At 49.2% G+C, this 24,818-nt stretch overlaps 1 protein-coding gene across 3 annotated transcripts in view; it reads right to left on the reverse strand.

Annotated features, from left to right (window-relative positions):
• Galnt6 (polypeptide N-acetylgalactosaminyltransferase 6) overlaps positions 1-24,353 on the reverse strand; it is a 50,240-nt gene extending 25,887 nt beyond the window's left edge. Inside the window, exons 1-4 of one of the 3 annotated variants that reach the window (XM_045153599.1) lie at positions 24,307-24,353; positions 11,388-11,640; positions 5,370-5,962; positions 3,950-4,122 (exon numbers count right to left, since the gene is read on the reverse strand). In XM_045153599.1, coding sequence (XP_045009534.1) covers positions 3,950-4,122; positions 5,370-5,860 — 664 coding nt within the window. In that variant the 5' untranslated portion in view covers positions 5,861-5,962; positions 11,388-11,640; positions 24,307-24,353. Of the gene's footprint in view, positions 1-3,949; positions 4,123-5,369; positions 5,963-11,383; positions 11,641-19,982; positions 20,017-24,306 lie in introns of those variants that run through there. The other 2 variants (XM_045153597.1, XM_045153598.1) reach the window with 2 other exon arrangements.
• Positions 24,354-24,818: the final 465 nt, after the last annotated feature.

Below are 24,818 nucleotides of genomic sequence, written 5' to 3' on the forward strand. Positions count from 1 at the left end.
TTATGATTTACTCATGCCCACCTTTCCACACTTTCACAATGGTGCCTTCAGCTGCCTTTCCGACTTCCTTTCCACCATGCCAGTCTGCGTTCTGACCCATCAACATGTCTCGGGGCCTTTGCTACCTGTGGGGGGAAGCACCCGGAGTGGGCTTCCCTGGTTACTCTGCTGAGGGCCCCCCTAGTCCAACCTTCTCTCGCCTGTTCGTTTTCCTTTGCTGTCACCCCTCCACAGCACATGTTACGGTCTGAAATTATCATCGCCTTGCCCACTGAGGTCAGGAGTGACCTCTGCGCTGGCTCTGACTCTCAGTGGTGAGCAAGAGGACTGGCATGGGGCGTCCTCCTTGTTAATATCAAATGTCCGTGTACTCACAGCCACAGGCCACGCTGGGCTCTGCAATAGGAGGACAGAGAGTGGGGTCATTGTGCTTCAGAGACACAGCCCTTGCTTGTGTGTGTAATGAGAGCTGGTTAATCTGATCAAGCAGTCAGACACGCAGGAAACTTGATCCTGCGTGGATGGATGTGCAGACTGCTGACCACGGATGTGAGGGTTTCCATCCCCCACTGCATTGCAGAGTGCACACTCAAAACTCTCAAAACTCAGCCTTTGTTGTGGAGCACACAAATTCACTGGGATTAGATGCAGAAATGTAGTTTTAAAAATTGTTGTGAGGCTAGAGAGACGGGTTAGCAGTTAAGGCACTTTCCTGCAAAGCCTAAGGACCTAGGTTCGATTCTCCAGTTCCCACATAAGCTAGATGCACAAAGTGGCACATGCATGTGGAGCTCATTTGCAATAGTTAGAAGCCCTGATGTGCCCATTCTCTCTCAAATAAATAAATCAGGGGCTGGAGAGCTGGCTTAGCGGTTAAGGACTTGCCTGTGAAGCCTAAGGACCCCGGTTTGAGGCTCGGCTCCCCAGGTCCCACATTAGCCAGATGCACAAGGGGGCACACGTGTCTGGAGTTTGTTTGCAGAGGCTGGAAGCCCTGGCGCGCCCATTCTCTCTCTCTTTCCCTCTATCTGTCTTTCTCTCTGTGTCTGTCACTCTCAAATAAATAAATAAATAAAAAAATATTAAAAAAAATAAATAAATCAAATCAAAGGTGTGATGGTTCACACCTTTCATCCCAGCATTTGGGAGGCAGAGGTAGGAGGATTGCTGTGAGTTCGAGGCCACCCTGAGTCTACATAGTGAGTTCCAGGTCAGCTTGAAATAGGGTGAGACCCTACTCTAAAAACAAACAAATAAAAAAACAAAAACAAACTGTGGTCAATGGCACCCTCTCCCAGGCAGAGAAAAGATAGGCTTTCACTAGATTCTCAAAGCCAGTACCAGGAGATGAGAAGGAACGGGTCAGGCTTTGGAGATGCTGCAAGTGGCCTATTGAACAAGTCCGGGACAACCAAAGAGAACGAGTACACCGTTCTGCCAGGTGTTACATACAGACATTTGGAGGGGCAGATGCAGAGACCAGCCAGCCAGGCATAGCCCGCTCTGCCCTTTAAGGCTGCCTGTGCCGTCCTGGCATTATGTCTGGCCTGGCCAGAGCTGCTGCCCACTGGGGTACTTGTGTCTTATGGACTCATCAGATCCACTAGCCCCTAGTGGATCAGGGGCAGCGCTTCTGAGGGCCAGGGAAGTGGGCCTGATTCTGAGGCTTGATCCTAGCTCACAAGCCAAGAAGCAATCGCCATGTCTTTCTTTCTTTCTTTCTTTCTTTCTTTCTTTCTTTCTTTCTTTCTTTCTTTTTTTTTTTTTTTTTTTTTTTTTGTTTTTCAAGATAGGGTTTCACTCTAGCCCAGGCTCTCCTAGAATTCACTATGTAGTCTCAGGGTGGCCTCGAACTCACGGTGATCCTCCTACCTCTGCCTCCCGAGTGCTGGGATTAAAGGTGTGCACCACCACGCCCGGCTTATCACCATGTCTTTCTTGGGAAACGGTGAGTTCCCTGGGGAAGGGACTGCAACCGAGCTCGTGCACAGCCCCTTCTCCCACTGCTGTGTCCCCTCCCAGCAGCTCCCCTAAGCCCAGCAGGAGCAGCTGAGGAGGTAAGGAGGCCAACGGCTATGGCTCTGCCGGGGTGATTCAGGACCGCTAGTGGGAGGTGTGCAGTTAGAACTCTGGACACGGGAGGCCAGCTGGGGAGAGCTCCAGACATCACGTGCAACTCGGGGCGGGAAGCAGCTCCTAGACTCCCATGTCTCCCTGCCTCAGCCCCACAGCTCCTTCCCTAGTTCTAGTGGGTCATCCTGCTTAGCAGTGCTGAGAACTTGCTCTTGAGACTCTGGGTCCTCCTGTTAATTGCTCTCCTCCAAAGCTACCTCTGAAACAAGGCCCTTTTCAGATTAGACCCCCAGTGACTCCACATTCAGTCCATGCTTAATGTTTAGCACGGCATGGCTGTCAGTTCAGCACCCCTCGGGACTGAGGATGTAGCTCACTGGTAGAGCACCTGCCTACATGCACTAAACCCCGGGTTTGATACCAAACATCATAAGAAGCAAACAAGGGGCTGGGGAAATGCCTTAGCGGTTAAGGCATTTGCCTACAAAGCCCAAGGACCCTGGTTTAATTCCCCAGGACCCATGTTAGCCAGATGCACAAGGGGGCACAAACGTCTGGATTTCGTTTGTAGTGGCTGGAGGCCCTGGCACACCTATTGTGTCTTTCTTTCTCAAATAAATAAAAATATTTTTTAAAAAAGAGAAACAAGGGCTGGAGAGATGGCTTAGCGGTTAAGCGCTTGCCTGTGAAGCCTAAGGACCCCGGTTCGAGGCTCGGTTCCCCAGGTCCCACGTTAGCCAGATGCACAAGGGGGCGCACGCGTCTGGAGTTCATTTGCAGAGGCTGGAAGCCCTGGCGCGCCCATTCTCTCTCCCTCTGTCTGTCTTTCTCTCTGTTGCTCTCAAATAAATAAATAAATGAACAAAAAATATTTATAAAATAAATAAATAAATAAAAGCTTAAGGAAAGAAGCAAGTGTTAAAAAAAAAAGAGAAACAAACAAAAACCAACACTCCTTCAGTCTCATTTCCTACCACAAACCCAAGCTTCAGTCACACGGATCTCCTCTCCCCAACAAACACACTCATGTCTGTGGGACTCTGCCATTCTCTCTCCCAGGAATTCCCTCTATTCAGTTCCCTCCTTTGACATGCGTCCTTTAAGGCTAAGCTACAATCTGACCTCTGACTCCAGCTGCAGCCACACCAGGAAGAAATAACACGCTCCCAGAGTGCACTGCGCCCACACAGTGAACGCAACGAAACACTCGTATGGAGCATGCTGTGACACGTGAATTGCTAGGGTTCTCACCCATTTCACCTCCTTCACCTGCCATTCGAATAAGTCAATTGTCCTTTTTTTTTTTTTTTTTTTTTTTTAGTAGAAAAGGGAATTTCAGAGAGAAACAGTGCTTGCCCAAGGTCACAGAGCTAGGAAGTCACTGAATTCCTAATGTTGGACTTTAACATCTGTGAGAGACGTATGATGGCCCTACTGTCATCTGAACTATGAGCATGTCACCCGCCCTCCACCCCACCTTGGTTGAAGTCAGGCACCGGTAGTTGACTGTGGGATGGAATGGAGGATGGAAGCTTATACTATTATCAACTATAGCAGCAGGCGTTTCTGAAGTAATCTTCAGACAAGAAAAGGGGAAAGGACTGTCTTTGGCCCTCTGCCCGGATCTTTCCTGCATTTCTGAGTTGGGGCTGGCATGAGTCTTGGAGGCCAAAGCTCTTCTGTGTGAAGTGTGAGTTAAGTTCCAAGCCCTAGGAATAGAGATCAATTGCTTGCCCTGTCTTCACCTGCCTGATTTCTCCCCCTGGTCCCCAGAGAGGATCTGTCCCTGGGATCCCAGCCTCCCAGGCCCGACTCTCAATGCGTCCCGCTGCCTGCAGAAGACCTGCCCCAAAGATCCCTGGCCCTGAGGCCTCACCCTCTGTGCTGGCGTCGTCCACCAGGATGATCTCCCTCAGCAAGATGGCGGGGCTGGTGTGCAGGACGCTGTACACCGTGCGCAGCAGCGTGGACCAGGCCTCGTTGTGGAACACGATGATCACACTGGTAGTGGGCAGTGGGGGACAGCGCGGGAATTTCTGGTTGACACACCTGGAACAACGGAAGGAACCTCTTTTAGCCCCTGCCCACTGGTGAAGAAGATGTTCTATGGATCTGCCCAAGTTCTTATCTGCCTCGGAGTTTCTGGTAACGACCTCAAACAGCTGCTTGTTGCAGGGCTGTAATACTTGGTCCAAGTCAGCTGACAGCCCTAAAGGATCGTGAATTTTAGCTTACGTGTCTTATCTTTTCCAACTAACTCTTTATTTTTTTTTTAATTTTTTTGTTTTATTTTTATGTACTTATTTATTATTATTATTATTTTTTTAATTTTTATTAACATTTTCCATGATTACAAAATATATCCCATGGTAATTCCCTCCCTCCCCACCCCCACACTTTCCCATTTGAAATTCCATTCTCCATCATATTGCCTCCCCATTACAATCATTGTAATTACATATATACAATGTCAATTTATGTACTTATTTGAGAGTGACAGAGAGAGCGAAAGAGAAAGAGGCAGACAGACAGAATGGGCGTGCCAGGGCCTCCAGCCACTGCAAATGAACTCCAGACGCGTGGGTCCCCTTGTGCTTCTGGCTAACGTGGGTCCTGGGGAATCGAGCCTCGAACCAGAGTCCTTAGGCTTCACAGGCAAGTGCTTAACCGCTAAGCCATCTCTCCAGCCCCCAACTAACTCTTTAGCTGGGAAAGACAAAGTGAGGAAGTGGGCCCGGGTGGATACAGCAAGGGTGGGGGGATGCACTGGAGTGAGGTGGGGAGGCTCAAAGATCCAAATGCTGCTTTTCCTGTCCAAGGCTGAGCATATGAATCATCTCACACACAAGCTGGAATGACTGCAAGAACCTGTGGCCTTTACTGGAGGAAACAAGGTGGTATGTGGATGTTCCCTGACCACCTCTGGTCAGGAAACATCTCTCCCAGCTCAATGTTAGGGTCAATATTAGAGATTCCGGGGCAGGCCTCAGCGCCCTCATACCAAGCTGCTCCTGAGCCGCCAGATCCTGGTCCTGGCCCTGAGTTCCTGTACCTGTATTCTATTACCTACACTCTCGTGGGTCACAGTGGATTTCTGCCAGACCATAAAACTCCTGAACACCAGCCCCTGCGACCACAGCAATTGGCCAGCAAAGTAAACAGGGCTTAAAAGAAATCCTTGCCTATGTTCTCACATCCCCTTCAAGTTTTCCTAGTACCGGGCCTGTGGCCACAGCCTCCTGACCACACTTCTGGGAAAGTCCTAGCCTCCCTGCAGGGGTCTGGGTGCTACTTACTCAGGTGGCCGGGTGTCTGGACCCAGGGCCCTATGCAGGGAGATTCGGTCACTGGCAAAGGCATTGAAGCAGTGCTTCTGATAGCCCTTTTCCTTTTCCTGGGTCTCCAGTGGGGTCAACTTGGTTTTCTTAAATGCCTTCCCATCTGCCCCAGGGCCATTAGGATCCTGTGGTGGCCTTTCCCAGAAGGGCTTCAACTCATCAGCGATGTAGAACCCAGGAAGGCAGGATTGGTTTGTGGAGAGCAGAGTCTGCTTGGGTTCTGGAGCCCTGATCTGCAGCTTGGGCATGGAATCGCGAAGGTTATTCACGGCCCCCAGCATGAGGTCCAGGACATGATCCTTCTGGCCCACCAGCGACTTCAGCCACGGTTTCTCCGTGGCTTGTTCCCTGCTACCTTCGTCCCTCTGCCGGATGAAGAGGAAGAGCACGAAGGCGCTGCCCAGCATGGCCAGGCGCAGGGACGCGTGGCGTCGACGGAGGAGCCTCATTCTCCCCACTCTGTGGGCACCCCAGCAGGGTCAGTTCTGAGTCTTGGGCACCTCCTTGGAAGTCGCTTGATATGCTAGGATGCCACACCTGGGGTCTTCCGCCTGACAAAGGAGAGGATGACAGAGAAATAAGCCAAGATGGGGGTGTGTGTGGAGTTTGTGGGGGGGGGCACACTAGGGCCTGTTGTTGCTGCAAACACACTCTAATTACACGTGACACTTTGTGCATCTGGCTTTATGTGGGTACTGGGGGATCGAACCCAGGCCAGCAGGCTTTGCAAACAAATGCCTTTAAGCATTGACTTGTCTCCTTAGCTCCTCCCCCCCAAATCATTATTTCTGTTGTTAGTCATGTGTGACTCTTGGGTTATTTATTTAATTCCTCTAAACCTCAATTTAGTCATCTCTAAAGTAGGGTTAACTAATACCTAAGTCACAGGGTTGTGCTGGGGATTAAGTCAGATAATGCAAGTAAAACACTACTAAGCCCTCAATATATGGTATTCTGCATTTCTATTATAATTGATTATAACTATTATAGCTCAGCTCCCCAGCAATTATTCTTGAGCATCTGGACCTTGGAAAAAAAAAGTGACACTCATCACCCCTTGCACGTTCCTTGTGCCACGAAGCTGAGGAGATGGCTCAGTGCATAAGTGCTTGTTGCTCAAGCTGAGTTCAGATCCCCAGCACTCAGGTAAGAAAAGCCAGGCTCTGTTGTCTGGCTAAATGTATATACTATGCTTATCACACTGCCCAGTAAGCACTTCTCTTAATATTCATACCCTTTTATTAATGCTACTCTCATTTTTGGTAGAGAATCTTCTCTTTTCAGATGGCAGTGACCTTGGGACGACTCAGACGGTATCATGGTGATGGAAAGAAATGACCGCAGTGCTCAGTACTGTAATATCTCTATCACACCTTCCAAACCTCAGGGTCTAATGCTGAAAAGGTGGCGGAAAGCATGTAAGAGCCAAAGGAAGGGTAGGACTCCATACAACATTCTCCCTCCAGATACAAAATGGCCTGGATATCCATGACCTCACAGTGTCTGACACTACCTGCACAAGACCATCATAAGAGGAGGAAAAGATCAAGACATCAAAAGTAAAAGAGAGACTGATTGAGATGGGGAGGGGGTATGATGGAGAGTGGAGTTTCAAAGGGGTAAGTGGGGGGGAGGGAGGGTATTACCATGGGGTATTTTTATAATCATGGAAGTTGTTAATAAAATGAAATAAAATAAAATAAATGAGAGTAATCCCCCCCCCCGCCAAAAAAAGAAAAGCCAGGCTCTAGCCAGCCAGGGAAGATGTGCCCACAGGTATCGTTATGGAAGTAACCAATGCTCTCTGACGAGATCTGAGGCCTGCTCTACAGAAGGGAAATTATGCCTGGTACTGCAAGCCTAGTCAAAAGCCGTGGCTGGGGAGGTCCTAGGACCTAGCCAAGCAGCTATTGTTGTTTGGCTAAATGGCCGTGTTGTGCCCATCAAATTGCCCTCTAAAAATTCATATTTATGGGGCTGGAGAGATGGCGTAGCGGTTAAGCGCTTGCCTGTGAAGCCTAAGGACCCCGGTTGGAGGCTCGGTTCCCCAGGTCCCACGTTAGCCAGATGCACAAGGGGGCGCACGCGTCTGGAGTTCGTTTGCAGAGGCTGGAAGCCCTGGCGCGCCCATTCTCTCTCTCTCCCTCTCTCTGTCTTTCTCTCTGTGTCTATCGCTCTCAAATAAATAAATAAAAATTAAAAAAAAATTCATATTTATGATCTGGCATGGTGGCACACACCTTTAATCCCAGCACTTGGGAGGCAGAGATAAGAGGATTGCTGTGAGTTCAAGGCCACCCTGAGGCTACCGAGTGAATTCCTGGTCAGCCTGGGCTAGAGTGAGACCCTACCTCAAAAAATATATATATATATATGTTTTTTCCAGGCATGGTGCTACACACCTTTAATCCCAGCACTCGGGAGGCAGAGATAAGAGGATTGCTGTGAGTTTGAGGCCAGCCTTGAACTACAGAGTGAGTTCCTGGTCAGCCTCAGCTAGAGCAAGACCCTACCTGGGGGGGGGGGGAACACCTTTTTTTCTTTCTTTCTTTCTTTTTTTTTTTTAGTTTTTCAAGGAAGGGTCTCACTCTAGCCCAGGCTGACTTGGAATTCACTACGTACTGTCAGGGTGGCCTCAAACTCACAGTGATCCTCCTTACCTCTGCCTCCCAAGTGCTGGGATCAAAGGCCTGCGCCACCACACGGGGCTGAAAAAAGTCATGTTTTTAATCATAGCTTGGTACCACTCTCACCTTTGGTCAAAGAACCTTTTCTTTGCGGTTTGTGGTGATTACTGGGGATGCTAAACATTTATCCAGTGCCGAGAATAAGGCACTGTGGAACACTTAGCACTGAATGAGGCATCTAGTTCATTCTCTCCAGGCTCAAAGAACATTATGGAAGAAGGAGCAGAAAGAATGTAAGAAGCAGAGGATGGGGAGGAGTGCTTTGGAACAGTCTTCTGGACAAAATGTGGCCATTTCATTCATGACCTCATAGCAACTGTCATTACTTGCGCAATACTGCATGAGAGGTCCCCTTCCCTCCCTGAGAAGTTGTTGCCAATTAATGGTTGCTGAAGAAAGGGAAGAAACTTACTTTCTTTTTTTCTTTCTTTCTTTCCTCCTTCCTTCCTTCCTTTCTTCCTTCCTTCCTTTCTTTCTTTCTTTCTTTCTCTCTCCCTTCCTTCCTTTCTCTCTCTCTCTCTTTCTTTCTTATTGACAGCTTCCATAATTATAGACAATAAACCATGATAATTCCCTCCCCCCAATTTCCTCTTCAGAACTCCACTCTCCAGTATATCTGAGATTTTCTTCAGTGCTTTAACCACTAGTAAGTTGTATATGCCCTAGTAACCAATCCTCCACGTTCGGCAGGCTAAAATTTAAAAAAGAACAAACCCTAAAGCAAGCAAGCAAACAAACAAACAAAGCTGAGCTCAGTGGGGTGCCTGCAATCCGGGCATGGTGGAAGCAGGGCCATGAGGATCCCAGGGCTTGCTGGCTAGCCAGCTTTTTTGTTTGTTTGTTTGGTTGGTTTTTTGAGGTAGTTTCTCACTCTAGCTCAGGCTGAACTGGAATTCACTATGGAGTCTCAGGGTGGCCTCTAACTCACAGTGATCCTCCTGCCTCTGCCTCCCAAGTGCTGGGATTAAAGACGTGCGCCACCATGCCTGGCTTGCTTTTTTTTTTCTTTCTTTTTTTCTTTTTTGAGGTAGGGTCTCATTCTAGTCCACACTGACCTGGAACTCCTACCTCTACCTACTGAGTGCTGGGATTAAAGGTGTGCGCCACCACATCCAGCCCTGGCTAGCCAGTTTAGCTGAATAAGTGAGCTCCAGATTCAATGAGTGACCCGGTCCTAAAAAATATGGTGGAGACAGTGATGAGGGTCTTATGTAGGTAGTGCCAGGCACTCCGAGGTCATGGATATCCAGGCCATCTTGACTCTGGGTGATTGAGCAGGTCATTTGTATTAAGTAAGGATTATCAAGGATATAGGAGAGGTGGGTTCATTTTGGCAATACACATCCACGTGCTGTCTGCCAGAGACTCTGAAAGATGTGGGGAAGCCGGGGAGGGTAGAGGAGCTCACCTTCAGAGAAGTCAGCCACAAAGCAGCATGACTGAGGGTCACTTGGGCGCTAAAGGAGGAAGAGTGCAGGGAACAGCAAGAACAAGGAAGGTCAAGAAGTCTCACCCAGGGAGAAGCTTGAGCACCAGAACGCTAGTGGGGTTGCCTGGGTGGGCTGAGCACGTTTTAGGCCAGGAGAAGCACTCCAGCCAAGGCCCAGGGACAGAGATGGCATGGCCAAGAGGAGACCGGTGCACAGTCTGGAAGTGGGAGGGGCAGGAAGTCTGAGAGGAGCGACAGAAGCCAGCCTGGAGGGCGGGGACTGAAGCCAAGTCAACAAGGCCTTTCATTAAGCTGGGGAGTTAGTTAGCCCTTGGCCTGAGGGATGAGGAGCAGTTAAAGATTAGGTGGGTTGGGCATGGTGGTTCACACCTTTAGTTCCAGAGCTTCGGAGGCCAAGGGAGGTTAGGAAGGAAGGAAGGAAGAAAGAAAAAGATAAGGCCTGAGGAGATGGCTTAGCCTGCAAAGCCTAAGGCCTCAGGTTTGATACTCCAGGACCCACGTAAGCCAGATGCACAAGGTAGCGCACGCATCTGGAATTTGTTTGCAGTGGCTGGAGGCCCTGGCATGCCCATTCTTTCTGTCCCCAGCCGCCACCGTCTCTAATACGTAAAGAAAGAAAAAAATTCAATGCCAGACATGGTGGCACACACTTTTAATCCCAGCACTCTGGAGGCAGAGATAGGAGGGTTGCCATGAGTTCAAGGTTACCCTGAGACTACATAGTGAATTCCAGGTCAGCCTGGGCTACAGTGAGACCCTACCTTGAAAAAGTGAAAAAAAAAAGAAAACAAAAGAAAAGAAAAATCCTCAGATACTCACTTAAAGTGATTTAGATTTATAGAGAGAACAAGATAAGGTGGGAGCCCAGCAAAATGCCAGGTGGTGGGTGGTGAGCACAGGGGCCTGTAGGCACGGGGACGGTCAGCTAGGAGACGCCTGGCACTGGCAGTGCTGAGGGCAGAGGGGCGGGTGGTAGTGGCAAACTCCCTTGAGTGATGGGCGGGACACAGAGGGGCACAAAGGGTATGAGTGAGACTCATTTCCTTTCTCTAAGGGATTTACAAATCTTGCTAGATGCCAGCTGGGCGTGGTGGCACACACCTTTGATCCCAGCACTTGGGAGGCAGAGGTAGGAGAATCACTGTAAGTTTGAGGCCAGCCTGAGACTCTATAGTGAATTCCAGGTCAGCCTGAACTAGAGAAAGCCCCTACCTCAAAAACAAAACAAAACAAACAAACTAAAAAGGCCAGGAGTGGTGGCATACCCACCTTTAATTCCAGCACTCAGGAGGCAGAGGTAGGAGGAACATCATGAGTCTGAGGCCACTTGGGCTAGAGTGAGGTCGTACCTTGAAAAGCAAACAAACAAACAAAAAAAAAAAACACAAAACAAAAAAATGTCTTGTCAAAGAGGAAGAAGTGGGAGCCGTGATCCCAGGTGGTTCCGAGGGGGAGACTGAAGCAGAGAAAAGACCTTTCACTCAATGTTCTTTTGCACTTTGAACCCGAACTAAACTGCTTACCCAAGTTAATAAAGTAAATCATAGAAATAGCACAGACAAGTGAAAGAGACAGGGTTCCCTGTGGATTTAACGAAGGGTTCAAGGAGGAAGCTAGGATGCTAAGTGGAGAGGCACTTAGCACAAGAAATTCTGCCTGAGCTAGAAGTCCAATTCTGGAACTGTCAAGTCCAAACCGACCGCCATAGTCCTCTAGGCTGCATTTCTTCCTATCACTGCCCTTTTTACTTCCCCCCCTATAGCTAGAGAGCATAGCTCGTTACAGAGGTATAGCAACATTGTAGTCAGTAGCCTTAGCCAGTGCTCAGGACTCACCTACCTCCTCCAGGAAGACCACCGTGACTGAATCACCCGGGGCACTCCAGCTCCCTCATCCAGTGGCTCCTCGCAGAGGGGTTCCTCTTTGCTCTTTTTTATTATTATTGTTATTATTACTGTTGTTGTTATTATTTTTTCTGGAGAAAGAGACCTAGGGTTAAATGGCGCTCCTCCCAGGCTGCTCTCTGGGTCCAATCTGGCTGCCTAAAGCCTTTCTGCTGGGACCAGCAGCTCCTCAAGGTTGTAACCACATCCTGAAATGAAACGAGACACCTGTGATTAGGCTTGGCAGGAGGGGACTTGCTCTCCAGTGCTTTTGCTTGGAGGGCAAGAGCACCTCTCAGAAGACACAGTTTCCTGGATGTCACAGTGCTTCCTGGATGTCACAAGGCTTCGGGGACTAGGGACTCTTTCTCTGTTTACTGAAGCCAATTCTCAGAGGTGCTAGCCAGGAGGTCACACCCCCACTAGCTGTGGAGAAGGAATGCAGTACGCAGTCAAGTGTAGGGTTCTGCCCTCACCCCCTCAAGACCTGCCCAGCTCCTTCACCTTGGAGCCTGTGCATCCTAGCCTCCAGGGCCATCAGTGAGTGCCCACAGGCCTGTCCACTCCCTACCGGTGGCCCTTCAGCGTTCAAGTCCTTTTCCTCCCTTGGGACTGCGACTCATCACGCTGTCAACGCTGAGATGCCAGAAACCCCAAATACAGGCTGGAGGGGACGGCTCGGCGGTTAAGGCGCTTGCTTACTTGCAAAGCCAAACTATCCGGGTTCCATTCCCCAGTACCCCTGGAAAGCCAGATGCACAGAGTGGTGCGTGCATCTGGAGTTTGTCTGCAGCGGCGGGAGGCTCCAGCACACCCATTCTCTCTCTCTCTCTCTCTCTCTCTCTCTCACTGCATGTCATAGTGGCGCACACTTTTAATCTCAGCACTTGGGAGACAGGTAGAAGGATGGCTGTGAGTCCAAAGTCAGCCTGAGACTCCATAGTGAATTACAGATCAGCCTGGGCTAGAGTGAGACCCTACCTCGAAAAAGAAAGAGAAAACAAATGGGACTTGCTTACTCAGACCCCGGCAGCCCTTCCCCCGCCCCAAACAGCTCACTTTCACTGCTACAAGAATCAGAGCCCAGGGTCTACCCAACCACTGACAGTAACCTGCCATTGTAAAATAACATCAGCTGTGAAAAGCATGAAATAATTCTTTTTTTGTTTTTGAGGTGTTGGGAGCTATGAGCCTAACCTCGGCCATGTTGACAGAAACTGCCATATAGCAAGATTAAGTTTCTATCTCCTTATCTAAATGCTCAGTTACCAGAAATGAAGAAATTGTACCGTTGGGTGATAACCCCTCCTGCCCCCCCCCCCCCTGCTGCCGGTAACGGATAAAGAAACAGAGATTAGCCAGTAGCCTGTGATCTTTGGGCTGATTACGTCCCCTTCCCCCTACAACCTTATATAAACCTACATGTAAGAATAAACTCTCGAGGCCTTGACCAGAAACTCGGCTTGGTCTCCTTCCTTGTGTCTGTTTGCCTCTTCCCATTCAGGTTAGCTTCCCCTCGGCTCCTTGTTCAACTCCCCGCTGGCCGGGGCATTGAGGTGGGGTCTTGCTCTAGACCAGGCTGACCAGAAACTCACTATATAGTCTCAGGCTGGCCTTGAACTCACGGTGATCCTCCTACCTCTGCCCTCTGAGTGCTGGGATTAAAGAAGTGCGCCCACCACACTTGGCATGAAAAAATTCTTTAAAAGACCAGGATGGGAGGGAGGAGATGGCTCAGTGGTTAAGGTGCTCACTTGCAAAGCCTGATAGTCTGGGTTTGATTCCTTAGTACCCATGTAAAACCAGACATACAAAGTGGCATCATGTGTCTGGAGTTCATCTGCAGGTGCAAGAGGCCCTGGCATGGCCATACATTCTAAGTAAGTAAAATTTTAATACACTTTTTAAAAGAGCAGAATGAGGGCTGGAGAGATGACTTAGCAGTTAAGGTGCCTACCTGCAAAGCCAAAGAACCCAGGTTCAATTCCCCAGGCCCCATGTAAGCCAGATGCGCAAGGTGACTCATGCACCCGAAGTTCATCTGCAGTGGCTGGAAGCCCCGGCACACCCATTCTCTCTTTCTCTACCTGTCTCTTTCTCTCCCTCACTCAAATAAATAAAATATTCTAAAAAAAAAAAAAAAAAAAAAAAAAAGGTGGGCTGGAGAGATGCCTTAGCAGTTAAGGCATTTGCCTGAAAAGCCAAAGGATCCCAGTTCGGCTCTCCAGGACCCAAGTAAGCCAGCTGCATAAGGGGGCTCATGCATCTGGAGTTCATTTGTAGTGGCTGGAGGCCCTGGCACACTTATTTTCTCTCTCTCTCTCAAATAAATAAATAAATTATATATATAATGTATTTTTTTTTAAGAGCAGAATAAAAAAAGGGGGGGGGGGGAGTAGCAGATGCCTTTAATCCCAGCCCTTAGGAGGCAGATGTAGGAGGATCTCTGTGGGTTCAAGGACAGCTTGGAACTACAGTGCATTCCAGGTCAGCCTGAAACTAGGGTGAGATCCTACCCCCCCCCCCCGCAAAAAAAGAGAGCAGCGTGGGATGAAAATGGAAACATCAAAGTATATCACATGTTGGGTTGGTGATGTAGCTCAGTGACAGCATTTGCCTCGCATGTATAAGGCCCTGGGTTCCGTCCCTAGAACTGCAAGACACCGTGCATGCCACGTGGCATGTGCTACTTTAGTAAATGTTCATTTCAGTTATAACTTGTATGTATAGAATATGCCAAAAGTCTTAGTACCATTCTAAGCTTGAATAACTTCAGGAGTAACAAATAGCACTAGAAAGCTTTAAATTATTTTTAGTTTTCTGAATTTTGAATGATCAAATTTTAATATTTCAGTCTACTGAAAATGACAAACACTGTCCAATACAAAATTCAAACTAGGGTCTGGAGAGATGGTTCAATAGTTAAGGTGATTGCTTGCAGAGCCTAAGGATCCAGTTTCAATTCCCCTGAACCCAGGTAAAGCCAGATGCACAAGGTGACGCATGCGTCTAGAGTTCATTTGCAGTGGCTAGAGGCCCTGGTGTGCCCGTTCTCTATCCTTCTCTCCCTCACCCCCACTCTTTGATTCATAAAGAAAAAAATAAAATACTAAAGCCGGGCGTGGTGGCGCACACCTTTAATCCCAGCACTTGGGAAGTAGAGGTAGAAGGATCGCTGTGAGTTTGAGGCCACCCTGAGAACACATAGTGAATTCCAGTTCAGCCTGGGCTAGAGTGAGACCCTACCTCAAAACATCAAAAATAAATAAAACAAAATATGTTTTAGGGCTGGAGAGATGACTTAGAGGTTAAGGCACTTGTCTGAAAACCCTAAGGACCCAGGTTTGATTTCCCAGAACCCACGTAAGCCAGATGCACAAGGGGGTTCATGAGTCTGGAGTTTGTTTGCCATGGCCAGAGGCCCTGGTGCACCCATTATTTCTCTCTCTCAATAAATAAATAAAAATAGGGCTGGAGGGAAGACTTAGCGATTAAGGTGTTTGCCTGCAAAGCCAAAGGACCCTGGTTTGGTTCCCCCGGACCCACATAAGCCAGATGCACAAGTTGGAGTTCATTTGCAATGGCTGGAGGCCTTGGCACACCCATTCTCTCGCTCTCTCCCTCTTTCTCTGTCAAATAAATTTTAAAAAATGTTAAATAAAAATCATAAAATACTTTAAAAATAAAACAAAAATCTAAAGCAATGTTTTTCAAAATTTATAAAACTAAATAAAGGTAAAAGAAATGTAAAAGAAGCCGGGCGTGGTGGTGCACGCCTTTAATCCCGGCACTAGGCAGGCGGGGGTAGGAGGATCACTGAGTTCAAGGCCACCCTGAGACTACATAGTGAATTCCAGGCCAGCCTGGGCTAGAGTGAGACCCTACCTTGGAAAACCAAAAAAGAAAAAAATTGTAAATAAGGCTGGGAGATGGCTCAGCAGTTCAAGAGTATGGGAGCCTGAGACAGCAGTTCAATTCCTCAGCCTCACCTCTTGTAAACAGCTGGTGTGATCAAGCACATTTGTTACCCCAGTCCTGCAGGAAGGGACAGAGATCTGAGAATCACTGGGCTGAGTGAGAAACTGTCTCAAGGAAGCAAGCTCATGAGTAAAAAGAGGGCGCCCAATGCTCTCCTCCGGCCTCCGCACACACTCCGCATGCATCTGTGCCTTCTCGTGCACACACACACACACACACACACACACACACACACACACTACACCACACCACACATACTCTACACAGATAACTTTTTGGTGTCCCCCCCCCCAAAAAAAAAATTTAAGCTCAAGTGATTTTTGTTACTTTGTGTAATTTATCCTTGCGATATTATTAAAATGTAAAAGTGCCCTAAGACTGCTGGGATACACTGTCTCCCCTATGTACCAGGTCTAGTAAATGCCTTCCTTTCTAGTCACATAGGTTTGAAAGTCAGTGACAATCCAATCCCCCAATTAACCGCCGAGCCTCCTCCAGGAAGCCTTCCCAGATTCCTAGCACAATTAACCCCGCCCCCTTGGTCTCCTGTCTCTTTGCTGTTCATTTTGCCAGCCATGAGCAGCTGAAGCAGGGCCTTACACTTGCTAGGGGAGGGCTTTTTACCAAGAGGCACACCCCAAGTCTTGTCCTCCTGTTTCCACTTGTTCTTGATGCTCATGGAAGCCTGAGTAGTGTCGGATGTTTCTCTTTTCCCTCAGGGGACCTGATCCTGTTGAAGGGCCAGGTCACATCTCCCTTTTAATTACTTGTAAAGTCTCCAGTATGTTTTGCATACAGTAGGTGTCCCACATGCAGTAGGTGACTACTCCACTTAATGAAGTGAGCCAGAGGAGTTAAATGTCGCCGAGGCTTCTCTAATGATGCCCTTACTGCAAGGATTTAAGTTGGGTGACACTCTGCTGTTACACATTAGCTTGTGGGCTGGACTCCTGTCTCTGACTTGGCTGGTGACACACAGGTCGCAGGTCCCAGAAGTGCAGAGCGTGGTCTCTCAACTCTCAGACTATGCTCTGGCCTCTACGCTCTTAACTTCTTCCTCGAGGTTCTCATGGGTCTGGAAGCTTCTGTGCCTCTCTCCGTTCCTAGACCTCCTCTCCAGCTCCACCCATGAATTTTCATGCTTAAGGATGCCCAAACTAGGAAGTGGCAAGCAAAGTCTGCTTGCTTGAAAGCCAGGGTCAGTCATCCAGAACACACCCTTGCTGGCCAGGTGGCCTCTGTGTTACAAACTTTCTTACTGTTAATCAAACAGCTCTGCTCGCCTCCGGGAGAGATGAGCGACGTGGCAGCCACAGGGCTGTTTGTCCAAGTTAATTCGCCTACAGGTTAATGACAGGTCTCTTCAAAAGCAAGGAATGTCACCACTTTCACGGTGTGGAGGTGTGTGGACTTGGACATCATGTCGGGGAGGGGACAGGTCAATTTCAGGATCCTGATGGGGGAAGGGTGCTGCAGGTGAAAGGGCTGCTGGGCTGTTTGGCCCAACAACCATGGTCATTCCTCATGTACACTTTCTCTCCATGAAAACAGCACTAGCCTGGCCTCCTGTGGAGCTGTGAAGAGGATCAAATTCTGTCCTCCAAAGCCCGCTTTTCCACCACAGGTGTCCCTTTGATCACAGAATGCTAGGAGGTTTCTGCCTTCTACCTTCTCCACACTTGGGCTTTTCTCCAAGAACAAAACTCCAGAAGTGCTGACAGCCCTTTCTGTAGCCAGTCCATCAAAATTTCCCCCAGCATATGTAGGGTTATTTTTATCTTTACGTAAGGGGCTAAGCTGAAAGTATCCAAACAGATTATCAACTGAAAAACCCAACCCAAGTTTGTTCAACACAGTATAATTGGATCAGTGTTTGGAATAACTAGGTGTTCACTAAACCTTGGTTGACTTATTCCAAGCAAAAGTCATAGAAAATCAAAATAAGAAGTGGTCAGAAAGGAAGTTGGGGACTGGAGAGATGGGTTAGTGATTAAGATGCTTCGCTGTGAAGCCTGAGGACCCAACTCTCCAGATCCCACATAAGCCAGACACACAAAGGTGAGGCAAGTGCAAGGTCACACATGCCCACTAGGCGGTGTAAGTGTCTGGAGTTCAATATCAGTGGCTGAGGCCCTAGCATGCCAATTCTCACTCTTTCTAAAATAAAAGGGAAATTGAAAAAAAAAAAAAGGAAGTCAGGGGCAGGAGGGATGGCTTAGCAGTTAAGGTGTTTGACTGAAAAGCCGAATAACTGGGGTTTGATTCCCCAGTGCCCACACATGAAGCACAAAGTGGCGCATGCATCTGGTGGCCCTGGAGCTCCCATCTGTCTCTCTCTGCTCACAGATAAATAAAATTTCCCCTGAAGGGTCTCTAACACTTGTCAGATGGGACAGTGAAGTGTCATTGCTCATCCCATGACTCCAGGGATGAAAAAGGTTCCCAGGAAGGGAGGCAGAGCCTCTAATCCCCCAGGAATCCTGGGGACAACCGGGCCAGGCTTGAGTTTGGTCATCTGGTGATCAGGAGGGACAAGCCAGGGATCATAGGAGAGGCGTTTCTAAAGGCTGGAGCTAGCCTCCAGATTGGACATGGTGAGGGTAGGATTGAGGTTTTCTTTCTCTCTCCACTCCGCAGTTTGCTCTTGGTTACAGAGGTTCTGGTCAAGACGGCTGGATCCTCCCATCGGTCACAGCCTGGACCCAGGGTCCATACCCCGCCTTCTAACCCTGTCAGCCTATCCTGGTTTCCCTGAGCATTAGAATCCTTGAACACTCCCAATTCCTGCCCTGGCCCACTTCTAGGCAATGTTAGGATACCCTGTACTCATTCCCAAGCCCTGCTGATTCATCCTGCCTCCTCCTCTTTCACTACACACACTAGAGCCAGAAACGGTTCTTCTAGCCCATTATCTGGAAGACGAGTACCAGTGCCTGCCAGTCTCCTTTGCTCTGGCCTCTCCCACTTCACAACCTTTAGAACGATTTGACTATGGCTGGCAGTCTTCTGTGCTTATCTTCCACCCAACCAGATGCTTGGTGGCATGGCTATCTCTCTCTCTTTTAAAGTCTTGCCCTTGTCATCTTGCTAAGCAGACCATACTTCTGTTGCCTTAAATTCTTACTCCTGGGCTGGAGAGATGGCTTAGCGGTTAAGCGCTTGCCTGTGAAGCCTAGGACCCCGGTTTGAGGCTCGATTCCCCAGGACCCACGTTAGCCAGATGCACAAGGGGCCATATGTGTCTGGAGTTCATTTGCAGTGGCTGGAGGCCCTGGCACGCCCATTCTCTCTCTCTCTGCCTTTCTCTCTGTGTCTGTTGCTCTCAAATAATTAAATAAATAATGAGCAGAAAAATTCTTACTCCTGGCAGAGTATGACTTGTATGCCCCAAGTTCAGTGCTTGGAAAGTGAGGCAAGAGGATCAAGGGTTTGAGGTCATGCCGGGTGTGGTGGCGCACACCTTTAATCTCAGCACTGGGGAGGCAGAGGTAGGAGGATCACCATGAGTTTGAGGCCAACCTGAGACTCCATAGTGAATTCCAGGTCAGCCTGGGCTAGAGCGAGACCCTACTTCAAAAAACCAAAAACAAAACAAACAACAAGGGTTTGAGGCCAGCTTGAGCTACAAAGCCACGCTGTTTAAAAGAAGTCAATAATTGGGCTTGGAGAGATGGGTTAGTGGTTAAGGTGCTTGCCTACAATTCCAAAGAGACCCAGATTCAATGCCCCAGGACCCAAATAAGTCAGATGTACAAGGTGGCACATGTGTCTGGAGTTTGTTTGCAGTGACTGAAGGCCCTGGCATGCTCATTCTCTCCCTCTTTGTTTCTCTCTCTCTCTCTAGTAAATAAATAATTTTAAAATTATATTTTAAAAGTCAATAATTTTAAAAAATGATGGGCTGGAGAGATGGCTTAGTGGTTAAGGCACTTGCCTGCAAAGCCTAAGGACCCATGTTTGACTCTCCAGATCCCATGTAAGCCAGACACACAAGGTGATAGAAGTGTTCAAGGTCACACATGCACACAAGATGGTACACATGTCTGGAGTTTAACTGCAGTGGCTCTGGTACTCCAATTCTCTCTCCTACTTGCTCGCTCTTATAAAAACTACATTAAAAAAAAACCATAAAGAGGGCTGGAGAGATGGCTTAGCAGTTAAGCGCTTGCCTGTGAAGCCTAAGGATGCCAGTTCAAGGCCTGATTCCCCAGGACCCACATTAGCCAGATGCACAAGGGGGCGCACGTGTCTGGAGTTCATCTGCAGTGGCTGGAGGCCCTGGCGTGCCCATTCTCTCTCTCTCTCTGACTGCTCTTTCTCTCTCTGTCTGTCACTCTCAAATAAATAAATAAAAATAAACAAAAATAAAAAAAAAAAAAACATAAAGAGCAGTTGTGGTGGAGCACGCCTTTAATCCCAGGACTTGGGAGGCAGAGGTAGGAGGACTGCAGTGAGTTCGAGGCCACCCTAAGACTACATAGTAAATTCCAGGTCAGCCTGGGTTAAAGTGAGACCCTACCTTGAAAAGCCAAAACATAAAAATTTATATATTATATATTAATGATACTCTTACTTTTGGTTAGAGAAGCTTCTCTTTTCAGAAGGCATCATGGTGCTGAGAAGAAGTGACAAGAGGGCTCAGCCCTGAAACATCTCTTCCAAGGCTCAGGATCTAATGTGGAAGAGGTGGTAGAAAGAATGTAAGAGTCAAAGGAAGGGTAGGACTCCTTACAACGTGCTCCTCCAGACAAATGACAAATGACAAAATGACAAAAGACAAAAATGGCCTGGATATCCATGACCTCACAGTGCCTGACACTACCTACACAAGACCATCATAAGAGGAGGAAAAGATCATGACATCAAAATAAGAGAGAGACTGATTGATTGAGAGGGGAGGGGATATGATGGAGAGTGGAGTTTCAAAGGGGAAAGTAGGGGGAGGGAGGGAATTACCATGGGATACTGTTTACAATTATGGGAGTTGTCAATAAAATACAAATTAAATTTAAAAAAAAACATAAAGAAGAAAACAATCAGCTAGATGTGGTGGCACATGAGTTAAATTCCAGCACTCAAGAGACAGAGGTAGGAAGATCCCTACCAGTTCAAGGCCAGCCTGGGACTACAGAGTGGGGTCCAGGTCAGCCTGGGCTAGAGTGAGACCCTGCCTCAGCAAAACTAAAAATAAATAAATAGACAGACAACTGGGGCTGGAGAGATGGCTCAATGGTTAAATCACTTGATGGCCCCAGTTCGATTCCCCACAGAAAACCAGATATACAAAGTGGCACATGCATGCATCTGGAGTTCATTTGCAGTGGCAAGAGATCCTGGTATGCCTATATTCTCTCTCTCTCTCTCTGCTTGCAAATAAGTAATATATATGTGTGTGTGTCTATGTGTGTGTGTGTGTGTGTGTGTGTGTGTGTGTGTGTGTGTGTGTGTATGTATTTATATGTATACATACACACTGTATATCAATCTAAATTGTTACCCATAAGTCTTGCCAGAAGCCTTCCTGGCTGGGCATAGTGGCACATGCCCGTAACCCCAACACTCAGGTGGTGAAGGCAAGAGGACCAATTCAGGCCATCCTCAGTTATATGAAGAGGTCAAAGCCATCTTGGGTTACGCGGACTGTGTCTCAACAAAACAAAACAACAAACACAGGAGGTGGCTTCCTAGACTAAGGTCTATCTCAGTGCCCCCTACCCCCCTCCAACACCCATGATCGAGGTATTGTTTATTTATTCCCAAGAATCACTCATTTGCCACACTCTCCCCATGCGGGACAGTCCCACTAGATTCATGGATGAGGTCCAGGCACCTAAATCCTGTTCTCCCCTTCCTTCTCTAGCTTTAAATCCTGCTCCCCAAACTTCTGTCTCCTGAGGGCTCGCCTCTACCTTTTGGCTGCCTTTCTATCCCCAAAGCCCCCCTCTGCGCTGAGGGGGTGAGGCAGATCACTTCCCGCCCTGCCCTTTGCTCTGGCTGAGGGTGAGGTCCGGGGTTCTTCCTCGCTACTCATCTCTCCCTCGGCCTCTGGGCCAGCTTGGTGGGGGGGCACCAGAGGATAACCCGACCCCACAGGCCTCTCAGGTGCCAGCAGCACAGTGGCCTCGTAGGCCTTCTCTGCCCGGGCTGAACCCATCCTTGCTTCGCACAGCAGCCGTTTACACAGCACAATTACAGCATTGAGCTCCGCGCAGAGACAGGCACTGCCCTGCACTTGACCTCTGCTTACTCAAATCCTCTCTCTCACCCCTACCGGCTGAGAATGGACACTTTCGGCTTTCTCAGAAGAGCAGTGGAGGCTGTATGGACAGCCAAGTTCACTGGGTCAGTCTTTTAGGTACATGTCCACACTTACTTAGCTTCCCTGCCAGGGCTGGAGATGCTGGAACGTGTCAGAGCCAGAGGAGGTTTAGGACAGTACTATAGCCATCTTTATTATTATTATTATTTTTCAGGACCAGAGATGGCTTAGCGGGTTAAGGTGCTTGCCCACGAAGATTAGGGACCCAGGTTCAAGTATCCAGGACCCACAGAAGCCAGATGCACAGGGGGGCACATGCATCTGGAGTTTGTTTGCAGTGGCTGGAGGCCCTGGTGTGCCCGTTCTCTATCTGCTCCTTCCTCTCCCTCTCTCACTCAAATAAGTAAATAAGTCAATTAATTAATTAACTATATTTTTTACAAATTATTTTTCAGATGGGGTCTTGTTGTTTCTTCCCCAGGCCGATCTCATTGTCCTGAGCTCAAGGAGCTCTGCTCAGCCTCTTGAGTAGCTGAGATTATAGGTGTGCACCACTGTACCTAGCTGTATTGTAATTTTGTTTTTCAAGTTAGGGTCTGGATCTAGCCCAGGATGAGCTGTAATTTACCATGCAGGCTCAGGCTGACCTCGAAATCACAGCAATCCTCCTCCCTCTGCCTCCCCAGTGCTGGGATTAAAGGTGTGCGCATCTGTGCCTACCTTTTTTTTTTTTTTTTGAGGTAGGGTCTTAATGTAGCCCAGGCTGACCTGTCACTCACTCTGTAGTCCCAGGCTAGCCCTGAACTCACAGTGATCCTCCTACCTCTGCCTCCCAAATGCTGGAATTAAAGGTGTGCACCACCACACCTGACTTTGTATCATAATTTTTAAAAGTCCTTTTTTATATTTTATTTACTTATTTGAGAGAGGAAAAGAGAGAGGGAGAGAGAATGGGCACTCCAGGGCCTCCAGCCACTGCAAATGAACTCCAGATGCATGCACCACCTTGTGCACCTGGCTTAGGTGGGTCCTGGGGAACCTGGGTCCTTAGGCTTCACAGGCGAGCGCCTTAACTGATAAGCCATCCCTCCAGCCCTGTATCATAATTTTTTTTAAAATTGCAACTGACTACAGCAAATCAACTTATCTTTTGTGTTTTACACAGAAAGAAAGCGCAGCTCCGGGAGGCTAGCCTAGTAACTCAGGTCACACACACAGCTAGGATCTGTTCTCAGGCTCATGCCTGTCCAAAGCCGTCTTCTATTTGGCTGGTGCCTGGAGCTTCCCCAAAGCACTTGCCTATGCACCTTCTCATTTGCTCCCCACCCAGGGAGTGTTTATATGATTGGGCCAAGGTTAGACAGCTAAATGAGTGGCAGAGCTGAGTCAGCCACCTGTGCTTTCATTCTACTCACTGCCTCCCTCTAAGGCGGGGCTGGGCCAGGATGCGCTGCCCCTCCGAGTCCCGCCTTCCATTGTATGCAAGGGCCCCAGGGACTGGCCTGTGGTCCTATCTTCTGTCCAGGCTTCTCCCAGATGAACTTGGTCTCAGAGGGCACCTGGTGCCCATCGGAGCCTTCCCTTTCGTCCTCCGAGCTCTGCCCTGCTGGTGTTGGTGGGCATCAGTCTCCTGCCGCAGGCGGTGATCCCGCAGCCCATTTCCTTTGCGGCTTCACCAGTTCCCGGCTTCCCTGTCCTGCTCCTGGGCCCACATGTCCCTGGAAACTGTTCTCTCCTGTCACCTCTGGGTTTCTAAAGCACATGGCATCACTAAGGAACTGGAGCCAGGGAATGCCTGTAATGATGCTGTACCATCCCAGCCCTCGGGAGGCAGAGGTAGGAGGCTCACAGTGAGTTCAAGGCCGCCCTGAGACTACAGAATGAACTCCAGGTCAGCCTAGGCTAGAGAGAGGCCCTACCTCAGAAAACAAACAAAACAAACAAAACAAAACTCTCACCTCGGCTGGTGAGATGCTCAATGGTTAAGGCACTCGCCTACAAAGGCTTACAACCCAAGTTCGATTCCCCAGTACCCACGTAAAGCCACATGTACAAAGTGGTGCATGCATCTGGAGTTTGTTTGCAGCAGCTGGAGGCCCTGGTGCGCCCATTCTGTCTCTCTCTGCTTGCAAATAAGTAAATAAAACATAAAAAAAAAAAAAAATAGGTGTGGTGGCACACACCTTTAATCCCAGCACTCAGGAGGCAAATATAGGAGGATCGCTGTGAGTTTGAGGCCACCCTGAGACTACATAGTGAATTCCAGGTCAGCCTGGGCTAGAGTGAGATCCTACCTCAGCAAAACTAAAAATAAATAAATAGACAGACGACTGGGGCTGTCATCACAAGGCTTGGAACAAGTGAGGGAGAATCAGGAAGTTGGGGACAGTCACAAGCAAGTCCACCCATCCGATCCCTCCCACACAAAACCATACAGCTCACTCCCTAAGTGCCCCCTCCCCGGGACGGATCCAGCGCCAGGAGTCGGGGCTCCCCATTCATTCCTCTGGAAGGCGGCCGGGTCGCACCGAGGGCGGCGCTGGAAGCCCGGGCGCCCCGCGGAGGCAGGCGCGGACGGCGCGGCGGGGACCGAGCCCAGGAGCCCGGGGACGGGCGCGGGCCCGGGGCTGCAGCTTACCTGTGCGCGCCGAGGCACCCTCGCCGCTCCGCTCGCCTGCGCTCCGTCCCCGCCGCCCCGACGGGGCGTCCCTCCGCGAGCGAGGGCGGGTCCGGGGCGGGTCCCGCCGGGCGGGCGTCACCCCGCGCTGCCCGGCCAGGTGCCGCGGGCCTCGCCGCGCCCTCGAGCGCCGCTCCGGGCGGGAGAACGCCCGCCCACTCGCCCGCCGGCCCGCAGGACCCGCCCCGGGCAGCGCGTCTCAGGTCTCCGGTTCCAGCCGCCGCGGTGAACCGTGCCGAGAGCTCCACGTTCCTCGTCTCGTTCAGATAAACACAGCTCTGGTGACGGGAATGTCCGTGGCAAAAGGATTAAAAGAAGAAGAAAAAGAAAAAGAAAAAGAAAAAGAAAAAGAAAAAGAAAAAAAAAATACACACAACAATTTGCAGGTCTGGGAAGAGTCTCAGCGGTTAAGGCGCTTGCAGGCAAAGCCTAAGGACCCAGGTTCAAATCCCCAGGACCCACATAAAGACAGC

Source organism: Jaculus jaculus, chromosome 6 (assembly GCF_020740685.1).
Source record: "Jaculus jaculus isolate mJacJac1 chromosome 6, mJacJac1.mat.Y.cur, whole genome shotgun sequence".
Taxonomy (NCBI): Eukaryota; Metazoa; Chordata; class Mammalia; order Rodentia; family Dipodidae; genus Jaculus; species Jaculus jaculus.